Source organism: Rhamphochromis sp. 'chilingali' (genome assembly GCF_963969265.1).
Source record: "Rhamphochromis sp. 'chilingali' genome assembly, chromosome: 18".
NCBI lineage: Eukaryota > Metazoa > Chordata > Actinopteri > Cichliformes > Cichlidae > Rhamphochromis > Rhamphochromis sp. 'chilingali'.
The window spans coordinates 8,998,205-9,013,827 of NC_137945.1; the positions used below are offsets into that span (position 1 = coordinate 8,998,205).

General features: G+C 39.9%; 1 protein-coding gene across 4 annotated transcripts in view; it reads left to right on the forward strand.

Annotated features, from left to right (window-relative positions):
- The window catches only part of LOC308385701 (enhancer of polycomb homolog 1-like), a 41,427-nt gene extending 26,281 nt beyond the window's left edge, over positions 1-15,146 (forward strand). For 3 of the 4 annotated variants that reach the window (XM_080864814.1, XM_080864815.1, XM_080864812.1), the window contains 7 exons: positions 97-186; positions 379-527; positions 2,082-2,494; positions 10,035-10,159; positions 10,596-10,743; positions 11,326-11,737; positions 13,461-15,146. In XM_080864814.1, coding sequence (XP_080720940.1) covers positions 97-186; positions 379-527; positions 2,082-2,494; positions 10,035-10,159; positions 10,596-10,743; positions 11,326-11,737; positions 13,461-13,533 — 1,410 coding nt within the window. In that variant the 3' untranslated portion in view covers positions 13,534-15,146. Of the gene's footprint in view, positions 1-96; positions 187-378; positions 528-2,081; positions 2,495-10,034; positions 10,160-10,595; positions 10,744-11,325; positions 11,773-13,460 lie in introns of all 4 variants that reach the window. The other variant, XM_080864813.1, reaches the window with a different exon arrangement.
- Positions 15,147-15,623: the final 477 nt, after the last annotated feature.

Here is a 15,623-nt window from a genome sequence, read left to right on the forward strand (position 1 = left end):
ATGTTTGGCTAGTAATACATTTCTTATTTTCCCTTTAGGAGGGCATGAATTGAAGTTCCTAGCTTTTCCTTTACTTACATTTTTTGTGTCGTGTAGATTCATTCAGGTTCCTCAGAGGCAGAAGAAGAGAATGACCCAGATGGCTGCTATGCGTTCAGGAGGAAGGCCGGCTGTCAGTACTACGCTGTGAGTGCCCTCCTGTGACTCCCGTGCTTCTATTTATAGTGCCAACAGCAGGCTGGCCAGTCTGGCTGCTCTTTCTTCCACACTCTACTGGACAGAACAATGCAATAATGAAATCACCTGTTTTATTTTCAACTTCTGTTTGTTCTCAGATCTAATCGTTTTTTGTTTTTTTTCCCCTTTATCTTCCCTCAGTATCGTCCAGACGAGAGTGGCAGCTGGCCCTGGGTAAGCCCATCAGATGGTGGGCTCGGCGATCCACGCTTCCGCTACTGTCTGACCTCGCTGAACATCCCAAGGCGCTGCATAGGTTTGTCAAGGCGCCGTGTGGCCAGAGGCGGCAGGTGAGTTCAGTCTGGCTGTTTGTTACAGAGCCTTTGAGGGTCATGCATGTGTTGATCATTTGGGTAAATCAACCCGCCCCACCCCACTCTAACAAAAAAGAAAAAAACAGTGTTATTTCTTTAATTATTTTTGCGAAGCACTTCATCCCTTGTTGCTGACATGAAGAACAATAAGGGTGACACGAAGGTATTACTATTCATGGTTTTCATGATGTACCAACTTCTCCAAATTCTGGAGAAATTAAATATGAAATGTGTTTAGGAATGTTGCCAGTATCAAATGGAGCAGAGGAAATTGAGCCAAGTGTTAGCTGTCACTGCCAAGGTTGTTTACCATTCCAACTCTTTGGCAGGTTACCAGCGACCGTTTGGCAGGCACATTTTATTATAAATATCAAGCTGGCAGGTGAAATGAACATGACAGTCCCATTTTAGGATTTACCTGTCACTGTAGCATGTGTTTAGTTTAAAAAACAAAACTTAAATGTGCCCTGCAGCCTTTTCTGATATCTCCTCAGTATTTACACAGACAGTTAAATACACCGAGCTGGGTAGCAGCTTCCTCAGTGCCAGGTGTGAAAGAGACCAAACGAGGGTCACACAGTATCTGCTCCCCGGGCACACATGAGATAAGCAATGTTCTGTTTGTGTCTGCAGTGACCTTATCAACTTCCCCAAGGGAGATTGAAGGATTCCTCTAGCTCTGAATTGAAACATCTTTTCAGTATAATGTACTATGGTAATACTTGATCGTGTTAGGAAGCATGGAAAGTGGGTTAACAATAGTGTGGCTGTGGGGTTTGTAATGTCAGTGACGGTTCAGTTGTTTGCCTTGTTTTGTTTAAGAGGATGTGTGTAGGTTGATAAAGTTTTGTTTTTTTTAAGAAGATATTTTGTAACAAACACTCTTTAAAGGTGTTAAATTGTTTTAAAGTTGGAATGGTCTCAAATGTTTTCATTCACTTTTTAACTATACATTAAAAACACAAAGAACTGATTTGATTATGTTCAGTTTTAATGTGTATTTTAACTGCAAGTTGGTCTTAAACTTCAAATAAAGTGTTATTTAAAAAAATAAACTCTTAACTAAAACCTGTAAGACATGCGTATAAATTGTAGTACTGTGCTTCAGTGCATTATGTTTTGGGTTGTTTTCTGACATTTCAAGCACAATTTTAAATATTATAACATCTTAAAATGTCTCTGTATGTTTTTTACTAGGGCTAGAACATGGCCTTGCAGTTTGAGTGATAAGGCTGTACTTCTAACAGCAGTTGTCTCAGTTTTTGCTAAATATTACCCAGCTGAACCTATGAAGTAATAAGCTAGACTTATGTCATTACAAAAGTATTCTGTTTTTCTCATGAAATAGCCCACTATATGAGGTCCTCTCCAGTGAACATTTTTATTGTTTCACAGGGAAATGCTTCACTCAGTGCAGTCATTATCGTAGGACCTTGATGTTGTGCTGTTAATGACTAAAGCATGTTTTTCATGTAAACAGACCTTTAATGACTGGTAGTAAAAAGCTCACGTAACATGTTGATGTTTTAGGATCTTGTTGGACAGAGCGCACACAGATGTAGACAACATCTGCCAGAGCCTGGACTCTGACCCAGAGCCCGAACCACTCGCCTCACCACTTCCAAGCTCTCCGCTCCACATCTCCAACGCCAGTACCTCAGAAACCAATACCTCGGACCCAGCCAGCTCCTTCCACCTTCCCCCATCTTCATCACCCCTGTCGTCATTAAAACCGAAGGACCTCAGCCAGATTCTTTTGAACATTAAATCTTGCCGCTGGAGGCACTTCAGACCACGGACGCTATCTCATCACCCTTTGGGTGGAGATTTGTCACGCAGAGGATTTAGGGATTTTAGCTGGACTGTGTCGGGACTAAACCGAACCCTGTCTGGAGGAGCCAGCGCCCAGAATCGCATTGGGCCAGCCACCACTCCTGTAAATGGTAAGTCACTTGTTTATTCTACCATGCTGGTTATTATTTTTAGGGATAGGTTTACATTACTCAGTCACAAGTGTCCCTACGCATCCAGTTAAATAACATTAGTTGTCTACATGGCTATAAAAAAAGTATACTGAAAGGTTTAAATCCCAAATGTGGGACTCTCTGGGAAGGCTGTTTTCACTTTGTGTTTATTGTCATAGCTCTGAGTGGAAGATGGTAAAACACTGAATTGTGTGTTCGAAGAAATTGGTTCATCTGAGTAAAATATACATTTGTAAGACAATCTTTAATTGGAAATAGGCCAGCACATAAAATGTACAGGCAAATTTTGTTTTCGGAAATGTGTTGCTGGCATCAAATTTTTTAAAAAACAGTAAAATGTTGGTTTTGGAGCCTTGGTACCACTGAGGATCACCTCATCTTTAAACAGTGCTTGCTTGGAGGGCGCTGAAATGAGAAAACCAATTCTTCTAGTTTTGAAAGCAGAGTGTTATCAAATGCTGGTGTAGATACAGTGCTATGCTGTCATGTAACTTCATTACTGAAATTTTGGACTGTGGAATAATAACAGATCTCGTGGGCCATTCAGTGTCCAGTTTTTATGCAGACAGTTTTCCTTTTTAAACCTTAGTCTTACTTAAAATGAACTAGGGCCTATTGGAGACTGTTGTACATCTATGCTTTGTTTTTCTTTGCATGGTAAACATTTCAGTTGCGTTCAGTGATCCACTGTGTTCACTGACAGTGGTTTTCAGAGAGGTCCAGGAATAGATTTTTCACTACAGAACCTGCGTTAGTTTCCAGCTTTGGCTGCTGCATCCAGAGATTTATTTATTTTTTGTCTTTTGGTGTGCATTACACAATGTTGCTATTGATTTTTTTTGTTTGTTTGGTTTTTTTTGCCAATGATCAAACTTTTTTTTTTTTTTTTTTTTTTTTTTTTTTTTTTTTTTAAAGTGTTTTGAAGTTTTACGCTATGTCCCAACAGTTCTATAAACGCATTCTGTGCTCAAACGAAGTTTATTATGGCATCAGGAGTGTGCAGCCACTGCTAGCTCCATGTCACAACTATAAACACATCATTTTGTATTTTACTTACACACACACACACACACACACACACACACACACACACACACACACACACACACACACACGAAGAAATACAGTTTTGTTTTCAGTTAATTTTACAGCTGCTTTAATTATGGGTGTTCAGTCATCTTCTAAGAATCTGGAGACTTGTTTGGAGTGGGGTTTGTAGAGCACCGTGCTGTACTTTATGATTGTTTTCTTATTGCTTCTTGATTTTGTCAGTTTTCAGCTCATCTTGTGTTTACAAAAACACATCCTGCAGAATTGTTTTTCTGGGTTGCACATGGAGCAGTGCAGTTAGGTTTATCCACGCATAATGCAACAATAATGGTGTTGGCATTTATTTTGGCATGTGACCTGTGTAACATTTTTTGATGAGGCACCTTAAAGGTAGATTGCGCTGCTCATGCCTAGTAAAATCACAAACTTTGTACTTTCGTTCCCCCTTTCCTTTTCATACATAAAATGATATGTTCCCCTAGCTTGGGGGATTCACTTAGAACATGGCTTTTTCTAAACAGATTTGGAATATCCTGTGAAGTGAATCAATGCTGGAGATAGGAAAACAGGGTGGTGATTTCAGAGACTGGGTAACAATTTAACCCTTTACAGGCGATCGGAGCGGGCACGCTCCATTTTGCGTAACTATTTTTAAATCCCGGTAGCACTGCAACCACGTAAGCTAGTGCAATAATTTTTTTTGCATATGAAACCGGAGGAGTTGTACTTACATCTTATGCTATCAGCTTGTCCTAGGTCACAGTTTCCTTCCACATATAGCTTTGCAAAAACTGCATAAAAATCACTTGCAGCAACAAAAACATGATATTCCAGAAACACGCTTCGCCGATCCGATCAGCTGTTTGTAACACTTCCTACGTCCATCAGCGCGAACTATCACATGACCGCATGACCTGGCCGAAACCGGAAGTGACGTCATTTTGCGGAAATGTAGTTTTTTTACGATCGGGGCCTTATGAGCCTATACTTGTGTTTTAAAAAGTTATGTTTGAGTTTATGACTTTCTGTGTCGTTTCTGGGATGCTTAGGACTCATATTGCACTGCTGGAAATAGTTTATTTTGATGCATATGCTGTTATTTTGCAAATTTGCACTATAATATTTATTTTCGTTTTTCCTGCAGTATATAAAAATTGGTGTATTTCAAAAATAAAACTATGAAGACACTCAAAATAAATTTCCTGTGGTGGGAAACTAGTTTGTGCAACTTTTTTGTATTTACAGTTTTGAGGGATGAGCCTCTTAAATTTCTCTAACTAGAAATATATGTTAAAAAAACAAAAACAATTTTCAATTTTTTTGTAGTTTATTGCACTTTTTTGCAATTTATGTAATTACTATGCACCTAATGCAGACATATTATTAAAGTTTGGGCTATAATGGTTGTATTGATGTATAGCAACTTGAAATGCTCCCAAAAATGGCTCCACAGCATGTAAAAATATAATATAAGCTCTGGCGGACTTGGTTCTATGGTAGGTCTTAAAGGGTTAAAGAGGATATGAATTTACCAGAAGCCTGGCTTGACTTAGTTTACACTTATTTGTTTGACAGTACTGGCAAGTTAAAGAGGAAACTCTTATTGATTTATTGTGTAACGACAAAAATTAAGCACAGATGAAACCAATTTTTCCTCCATGTCTTCTCAACATTTCGTCTGCCTTTACAAAAAAGGAAAGCAATGAGACTGCCAGGTTACTTACTCACTATCACCAGTTCACTGTTTTGCTGTTCAGCCCTCACAGCTCCTGACAGTGCTTATATCTGTAAAGGATGCTGTAAACAAGTACGGTCAACTCAGACAGATACTCCACCTCTCTCTGTGATGGGACATTTTAGATAAGCAACATGTAAAGTTTAGTCAGCTGAAAGCTGTGAGGAGCAGTGCAGTCCTGCAATACTTTGGTGTAGGAAATAAGTGGTTGTCTGGCAGCTGTGTCAGAATGAGCTGACATGTAAGAATTTGGCCCAAGCAGATTTGTTCAGACATTAAGCGTCATACATTGCAAAAAATCCTCAGTTTAAGAGGAGACACAAATTCATGGGGCTTGTGTGCTCATATTGTCGGTCAAAAGCCCGGATAAATGGGAGTGTTGCGTCAGAAAGGTCATCCAGTGTAAAATCTGTGCCAAACTAAACATGTGGATCCATCTACTGTGGCTGTCCCTTTAGTAAATAAAGAAAGAACCAAATTTCTTTATATTTTAAATATAATTTTAATTTAAAATAAGTCTGGTATCCCCTGCAGGGTGTAGCCTCCCTCACCCTGTGACTGGGATAGGCTCCAGCTTCTTTGTGACCCTGAGTAGGATGAGTGGTTAAGGGAGAGTGAAATAAATGGATAAAATACAGACGTTGGGGAGGTGGGGCGCACAAGGTTATCTGGTAAGGAGCTGGTTCCTGACCAAGCAAGGGCATGAGGGCACCTGTTAGTCTAGCTCAGGGGTGTCAAACTCAAATACACAGTGGGCCAAAATTCAAAACTGGAACAAAGTCACGGGCTAATGTTAATATTTATTGAAATATATTTATTCCTCCAGATATAAGAATGAATCTTTTCTTATGGACTCAAACACGTTTTGCTGAAAAACTGAATATGGAACAAGCAAAGCTTAATACTAAACAATATATATATTAGCTGTATAATACCAGTAGGCCAGCTCTAATAGTAATTTGGTATGGCTTTGCGGGCCAACTGTAATTAGGCTGCGGGCCAAATTTGGCCCGCGGGCCAGAGTTTGACACCTATGGTCTAGCTGATCTATGAATCATTTTATTGACCCAAAATTAACTAAATAGTTGAGTTAGGGTTTTCAGAGAGGGGCAAAGACACACTATTTTATAGGACAAACTTCCTAAAAGCAAGTAGTGAACATTTATACCAAAAATTCAGCTTTTTTTTTTTTTTTTTTTTTCAATTGTTCAAAAACAAAATCTTATTTTTAATTAAAATGTATTTTTTGCCCAGCCTTTGCTGCCACCTTTGAAAAACTTGAAATGAAATGATGTTGATTGTGTGCATGTCCACAGCATGGAGTCATGAGGTGGCAGTCATGTAATTGGATAGCCTGTAATTGGTGGATATCTGAGAAGCTATTTAGCTTCAGATAATAACTGTAAACTACATTTTTTTGGGGGGGGGGGGTTGTCTTCTCTTATTAAGCATTTGAGCTCATTCTTTCAAATCATTGAGCCATAGTTTAAACATGAATAGAGATTTTGCTGTTTACTAGGGCTGGGCCATATTATACCGTTCACGGTAATACCGGTATAATGTTAGGCAACGATAGGAAAATGAAATATCGCGATAGAATATGAGTAAAACGCGCATGCGCAGTGCCTTTGTTTTCATACGCACATGGCCGATTGTTGAGTGAAACAGATGAACCAGAATTGGTTTGTAAAAATGGTGCAACTTCAGTGATGTGGAACTGGTTTGGTGTTTGTCCGTCAGATACACGACAAAGCACATTTTTTTTGCAGAACATGCAAGCGGCCGTCGTTATTGCCGTGTTTGTCGGACTAAGATGCTCTTAAATCTGGGAGTAATCTGGGTCCTAAACTCCGTCTTTTTCAGGTCAAACGAACACTGCAGCATCACTGAGAGTTAAAAACTGTCTAAATTCTTTCATCTTTAATAAAACGATCAGCATTGCTGCTTTACCAGGTGTAACTATGAAGTTTAACTTCCAGGCATCCATGAAAACAAAAGTTATTACATTTAACGGAGTTAGAAGTTAGCAGGAAGCTAGCGGAAGTTAGCTCGCTAGTTTCGCTAGTTACCTAAGCATGATATAGCACGTTCTGACTGAGAGATTTCTGAAAAAATTCAAACGTACACCTCTGCTATCACTTCCAACATAAATGAAGACAGAAAACTAAAAAGCAGTGACGTTTGTGGGGTTACTGAAGTTGGGCTAGCTGATATATAATGATGTGCTACGTGATCGCTAGCGACACAGCTATGTTAGCATAACATAAACAGTGAAGCTGGAGGACGAACACTAACACTTTTCCACTTATAAAAGTTAACGTTAAGGTTCCTGATAGTTAGAGACAAATGCAATCGCATGGCAGGATGCTGTAAACGGACCAAACTTCAGTCAGGAGAACAACTGAGATAATCCATCCACAATACAAGGTTAGTCATTAATATACTGCAACAACATGGGAATAGATCAGCTGCCAGAGAATTCAACATTAATGAATCAATGGTACAGAAGTGGAGGAAGCAAGAAGAATGAGTTTAATAAAGTTTGATTTATCTGACTGCTTTGTTTCGCTTAATGTGCCTTATAATCCTGTGCACCTTATGGTCTGAAAAATACGTACTGCACACTACAGTTTAATGTTGCAAAGCACCTTTTTAATTTCAGTGGATATTATACATGGTTATGCTCAGTATATGTCAGCCCATTTCTACTGGAAATGCCTTTTGGTTAAACTTTCAGCAAGGAATTTGCATTTGCACTGTTACATTTTTATAAAGCTTTAATGTACATAAAAACCAGCTTCTTGTTTAAGTGAAAATAAATGGAAGGTTGTCTTTTTGCGCTAGTAATGTTGTGGAGTTGCATTTTGTCTCGCATCAATTATATCGTCAGTTATATCGTTATCGCAAATTTTCAAATATATATCGTGATAAATATTTTTGGCCATATCGCCCTGCTCTACTGTTTACAATACAGTGTAAAACAAACTATGTATGAAAACATGAAATATATCCCTGTTTGCTATTGTTATTCTTGTCCTAGCTTGACACCTTCTTGGTCACAGTGCAGTGTCGTACACTGTTGAGCTCTCCAACATGTGCAAGCTCACGAAGTGGCCACAAGCCCTGCTAGCATGAACCTTATATCACTGTGCATATACAGGTTTGAAATGTACAGTCATGCCCCCTGAGCATAAACCACTGTGTGACTGTGTTTGAGAGGCCTTCAAACTGGTCTTTCTAGCTTATTATACATTTTTCTGTACCCTGTGGCAAGACGCCTACACCAACCAAACCTTTGGATTGTTCTCTCTAAAAGCCCCCCAAAGGAACTACATTTTATATACATCTGCAGAAAGCCAAGTTGTGTCTGTAACTGCTTGTATTAACAATCATTCTTAAATGATTTTGAAATAAATAAATGCTGCATGTATATGTAATTTATTTTAAATTCATTGAGCAGATGAATTCGACCAGCAGATCGGGTTTACTGGCCGCCTACGTTTTTCTTTTGTCTGCTAAAAAGGCGGGAGTAGCTTGAATTGTAACAATATGGAATCATGTTTTAGTTACTTTATTAATAATGTTATATGAAGTATCTAAAGATTTTTTTTTTTTTAAATGTAGTAAACCAAACACTATTTCCCTCTTTTGACATGCCTGCATGCTATCAGCAGCCAAAGAAATCAGCCAGATTAAAAAATTACGCTAAACCCAACATCTGCTTAGAAATGTGTTGTTTCAGCTTGTTCTTACTTCAGCACCTTCATTTCTATGTAAAACAACGTGTTGGTCGTTGGAAGCAGCTGAAAAGATTAGCTTTCTTCATCTTTAAGCATGTTGATGAAGTGGCTTGATAAAGGACCGTTATTGGCGGCCCCTTTTTCTGACTGATGCTAGAAATTTCACAGCTTTAATCTGGGACTTTAAGAGAAACCACAGTCTTTAAATAAAACTATGGTATGCTGCTAAATTAACCATCTATTAACTTTACAAATGGACAAACTGATGGCTCTTGCTGCATAGCACCTATAGTTAGCTGTTTTAAATTTGCTTTATCTGCTTGTTGCTATCATAACAAATTATTTCCACAAAGGCTGACAGAGCACATTAATCCACATGTTTAATTTGTCACTGATTTTTATGCCAGATGAGCTTCCTGTCGCAGCTCTGCCAATTATCTGAGCCTTTAACAGGCACCAGGAGTACACTAGCTTGTGACTCCCAGAAGCTGGGTGTGTTACTGTTGGGTAGCTACTAAAAGTGGCTACCTTGTATGTATGCACCAGCCAGGGTTAATATTATGGATAAGTGTTCATTAAAAGGAGTTGAAACAGGAGTAGTGACCTCTTGTGTTGTTTAGCATTGTAAAGGCGAACTACTGCAGTTGCTAGTGAAGGGGGACTGTGTGCCTGCCTGTCGGCAGCAGTGTTAGCTGAAGTTGTGTGTAAGCTGGAGGAGGCAAAGACAGCACTGTTGGTATCAATACTGTCACAAATGAGTAAATAATCCAATAGTAAGCATTTTCAGGATCAATTTTTATCTGGGAATTGATTTAACAACCATAATCTGCTTGCTGACAGCTGGAGCATAAACACACACCCTTAACAGTCCTGCAGTCTTTACTGCTGTGTAGAAGCCAATCCAAGGAATGTTGAAGCGAAAAAGCGCATTTCCCCCATCCTGTTTTTCACCCTTGCCTTTTCTCTCACACAGTGTTCACGGCTGAGCAGTACCAGCAGCACCAGGAGCAGCTGGCCCTCATGCAGAAACAGCAGCTGGAGCAGAGCGAACAGCAGCAGCAACAAGCCAATATTGTTCCTACAACTACCAACACACAGGTCAGTGTGTACCCTTTCTGTACCTTTTTATTGTAGTAGACTCGGGTAGCTGTCCAGTATTAAGAAGGCAACGGGATTAGGAGGAGGTGGTATTACCACAGAAGTGTAATATTCTGTCCAGAATTGCTGGGATGATTCTCAACACTTGTGTCATTCTCTGCAACCAAGTGGCACATTTAAAATGTGCTTTTCTGGCCAAGTAGTCAAACTAAATGAGCCAGACTTCTCCCACTGATTTACAGCTGAAGGTCACTTCCCTCATCCTTAGGAAGTGGGACACATCCTCATTCCCACGAGCAGCATTAATGCCCTTAGCTGATTTGGCCACAAAAGTGCTGAGCTCAGTTGTTTCAGCAGTTTCATACATTTTAACACAGGAGTCAAGCATTTGGCACAGACCCACGTTTTCTTTTTTCTACATGCCTCTGGTTTCCAGGCGCTCATATCCAAGACATTAGACCAGGCCAGCGCCCAGTTTGCTGCTTCAGCCCTCGTCACCACGGATCAGCTGCTGGCTTGTAAGTCCAAAGAGGACCCAGTACCGGTAGTCACGAGTGGAGTCAATGGGATCCTCCCAGGTGCAGGTGAGTGACGCAAATATGTAGTCGCTATGTGCATATATCTTTATGTTAAAAGGAGCATGAGCCTTGGCCTTAAGACAACAATTCTGATGGCTAAAGATCCAAATGGGACAAAAAAAAAAAAAAAAAAAAAAAGGAGCATGAGCCAAAGATCTGAGGGACAATTTCTAGGATACATAATAGTTGGAGAGACCAATTTAAAGTAATGTCTTTAGGGCTCAATTTTTGGAAATACTTGGTTTAGATTGTGCATTCATGTCACCTCAGAGGCTGGGGAGAAAAAACAAGCCCAAAAAAAAGCAAACGACAACAACAAAAAAATAACGCTGCCAACAGCCTCACAATTACCATAGTGTTGCATCAGCACCTCTGACAGTGTCAACAAACTTAACATAAGCTTCAGAGAGATGGAAGTTATTGCAGCACTGTTGGTTAGGGTTGCATTAGATTGTGCAGGTGCACCTCTGATCCAAAAATGGTATTTTGCCATTGCACAGGGAACTTTATAGCTCCAGGTTTGTGTGGCTGCCTGACTACATTAGCTGTTATCATTTGCATTCATGAGACCTTTTCTTCATCCACCAGGTGTTTTCAAAGGTTTGCACCTATCCAGCACAACCGCAGCCCATCACCAGACCAACCAGACGACGCACACTACCACCACCGCAGCCCCCACTTTCCTCCAACCTTCCTCCAACTCGGCCACCCCTTCGCCCGCAAATGCCGTCCCCACCTCCCTCAACTCCAACCCCGGCGCTCATGCAGCAGCGGCACTGGGGCTCCTGGGGTGCAGCGCTGCCAGTGCCACCCCTGCCACCACTCAGGTCCTCCTCGGGAACAACATCTGTCTGGGCGTGTCGTCGGCCGCCAGCCTGGCTGCACGCCACATCCCCCGGACCCTTGGCAATGTGCCATCCTCTGCCTTAAAGCTGTCCACCACCACCAACTTGCAGATCCCCAAAGTATCTGGAGCAACATCCATGGACATGAGCTCCAGGTGAGGCTTTGCTCAGCATTTCTAATGTGTGGCAGGTAAATATAAGTTTGTTTTTTACTAATCTTTATTGTTAAGCTTAAGGGAACTGGGATAATGCTGAGTAAGCATGAAATTGCTAAGTTCTGTTATATGTACTGTACTTACGCTGTGCCCTATAAGAACCATTGGACAAATGTCCCACATGCCTCCATAAAGAAAGATACACTTGTTGAATATGATCACTGTGTGAGATTGTGGCAGTCATGTATGGGTTTGGGTTGCTGTCATGTGTAAACAGGAAACCGAAGCCAAAAAAATCAATTAAAATACAACCACGTCCAGCTATCTTTATGAGAACCATTTTTAGTTTTGTGATTACATTTAGTTCAACGTCTTTTTTTCACACAATTTCAAAAGCCTAATTAAGTGCTAACACTTGAAGAAAAGGAGAGTTTAGGTCAGGGCAGTAACTCTCATGCTGCCCTGACCTAACCCCTTCAGAAGCAAAACATTTTTACGCCCCACCCCAACAAATTATTTCCTCACTCAAGCTGAGTTTTATTTTTATTTTTTTAAAGAAGAAGAAAAAAAGACCTCAGTGCAGTAGTATGTCATGTTTAATTCCCCAAGAAATTTTTCTCCATTCAATTTTTTTGTCATCCCCCATCTGTTGGTCCCTCAAAGCTTGAGAACTCCTGGGTTAGGGTAAGGGTTTATCCCTACATGCTCATGCTCAGTTCTTTTTAGCCCCCATGAAAGAGGTTTTGACTTTCCATTCAGGGGAATTTAATTTTGTTCAGGACATGAAGTGACATTAACAGGCCCCTTGCCTTAACTGCATATTGACTAATGAGGCTTACACGTGTCCAGTCATCTCCAATACACAAGAAAATACCAGCGTTTCCCCAGCACTGACTGGGGAAACACTGGTAACAGAGCCCAGAGAATCTTTAGCCAAAATATGACAATTGCTGATCTAAATATCATCAGATAGGCAGCTGGACAGACTTCTTGAAATATTAGGCAGATTTGGCACTCAGAGGTTGCATATTGGATCAATCTGAGTAAAACTCGCTGCTGATAACTACATAGATGACAGTTGGTCACATTTGTAATATCAGTCAGCACTATTCGTTGCTTCAGTTCAAAACTCGAGTCGGAGTTACAATTTTTTTTTAAAATATTTTGTTCCCCCCTGTTGTTTTATTGGCGTAGTTGCCACATCACTTCCTTCCGTCCTGCCTGTACACACCCTTTCAGAGTTAAAGGATTTCAGCATCATTACACTTTGTGGCATTGCGTTCTGTTCATTTTGTTGTTGTTGTTTTGACTGACTTCACACTGTCACAATCTTTAATTAATTTACAGCAGAACCAAAGCTGCCCAGACACAACATAAACCTACCTGAATTGAAGAAACATAAACATGCATAGAGGAAGAGATATTTTGATATGTATTCATTCAGTCATCACATATTACACAGACTGTACAAAACAACTCACAAGAGACTTTATTGTGAGATTGTCAGTGTTGCAGAAGTCTCAGATTTACTTTTATATCATGTTTGTTTCGAGATAAGCGCTAAAGTTTTTGCATTACGAGACACAATCCCTGGTTTAAGTAGTCAGCTGGACCTGGCAGATATGACCAAAATAACTGCCAGCAAGCCACAAGTGGCACATAAAGTGTGTGGGAGAAAAGTTTGAAGAACAGCAGGGATTAATGTTTTTCTTTGTCTCCACAGGGAAAATCACGATGAAGAGAAGCCAGCACTGAACAATATAGCAGACAACACAGTGGCCATGGAGGTGACGTAGTAGCGGTGCAGCAAAGAGTCCGCTCTTTAGGTGCTGTGCATCGTAGCATCGGGAATGCAAAAGGGACGGCAGGACTCGGACTCGCAGACGGGACGTGTGGCCGCGGCCGCTCGCAATTCTCATCTCTCTCATACTTTTTAAACCTTTTCTTTCTTCCCTTTTGGTTTTTTTTTTGTTACTGTTAAAAGTAAAATATTGACACCTGTAAATTATGAATATGGCAAAGTTAGTATCTGTACAGTAACTTCATATTTGTAATATCCTCCCCACCACCCAGTGTATATATACTACTTGAATACAGAACTGTCCATTTTTGATGTTTTGCACTTGGGAGTCAAAGGAAAAAAAAAAAGTGAGCCAAGTAACTTGTGGCGAGTGTGAGAGACGTGCGAGTTGTATAGAGAAGAGTTTTATTACATCATGTGCATGGTGCGGAGCCTGCTGTTTTTATCTATTTATTGTGCTGTGTTTACAGTTTCTTTGTTTTGTTTTTTTAATTTTTGTTTTGTTTTGATTTTTATTTGTACACTGTACCTTTTGTTGGTTCCTGTGCTGTAGTAAATGTTAGGTAGCTACGGACTCCTGGGTATTTTTGTATATTGTGAACACAAAGCAGGTCTCACCCCCCCTACAAACACACACACAGATTTATTTTGGCTCCCCGTGCTTCTCTCTGTGGATCGTGTTAAAATCAGTGGTGACATACATACAGACAGACCTGGAGGCCAGGAGAAGTGGGTGGAGGAGGTGGTTGAAGAGGAGGTGGTGTGGTTCCCTCATGGAGAGGCACTCCTCTCTTCAGGGGGCTTCCATTAACATTATCCCAATTACAAGTAACAAAACAGGGATGAAGTCTCTTCCCAGAAGCTTCTGCCGCTTCTGATTTAAGCACTATTGTATTTTTTCTTTTTTTGATGGTTTTGATGAATATCAATGCTGCTTTTATATTTTATTTGTTCTTTATGGGGTTGTCCTTCATTTTCATGCAAGCGGAGTCCCCCGTTTTTGTATTTGTTTTATCCCACAAACATTTTTATGTAAAAGAAAATCAGTTATTTTTGTATTTTTTTTTCTCTCTCTTGTGGTAAACTTGATTGTAAGCCTTCGTTCATTGAAAGACTTCATTCTTTTGTTTGTTTGTTACTTGTTCATGCATAGGTGATAAGGGAGGTGAATGGACAGTAATCGCTGTACGTGTTTCGTCATTCCAGTTTTTAATAACAAAAAATGCTAATGAAGGGGCAGAGAGTTGTGAGAAAGCATCTGTTCTCTCCTCTCTTCCCTTTTCTTAAAGTTCTTTTTTTTGTTTATTTCTTTTTTCTTTTCTTTTTTTTCTTTGAAAAAAGAATCTCCAGACGGCTGCAAGGCCAAAAACCACAAGTATTGGGTGCCTTCCTTTGGGGAATTTTATGTTCTCTCTTCTATGAAGAGTTAGGCACAAAGGCAGCATTACTTAGTAGTGCTTCTCGTCTTTGTCAGAATCTGAATGCCCAGTCCAATGGCAGGATATATCCTTGAGGTTTACTTGTCCCACCTGGAGGCTGAAAAGACTAAAAAAATGTGACAAAACTCTCACTAAAATAAGACAATAAAGCCCAGGGCATTAAATGTGATTTGTTCAGACCCTTCTTTTATGTGTGTGTCTGTGTGGGTGTTTTCAAGGTTGCCAAACTGTACAGATAATACAAGTGAGGTTAACTTTGGTTTATCTGCGAGTTTACTTGTACATGGTCAGAAATGTAAAGGGTATACTTAGGCACCCACTATCAGGTCTAAAACTATTGTGACACTGAATTCCTCAAGCAGTTTCACTGGTATTTACATTGGAAGTCTTACTGAACAGTATGTTCAAATTACACATATATGAATGTCATAAATAATGTAGGATATTAGTAGTTTGATATTTAAGCTCTGGCTATATAAGTCAGCCACGCCAATGTTTTACCCATGTTTTAAATAAAGTCTTTGGGTTAAAATTTAAGTCAAATTACTAAAACTGACTTGGATCTTTCAAAAATACTCATTACTTTATTCTGTTGCATGTAAGGAAAGATTGATAGCTCTCACAAGTGTGATTCTTTACACTTTAG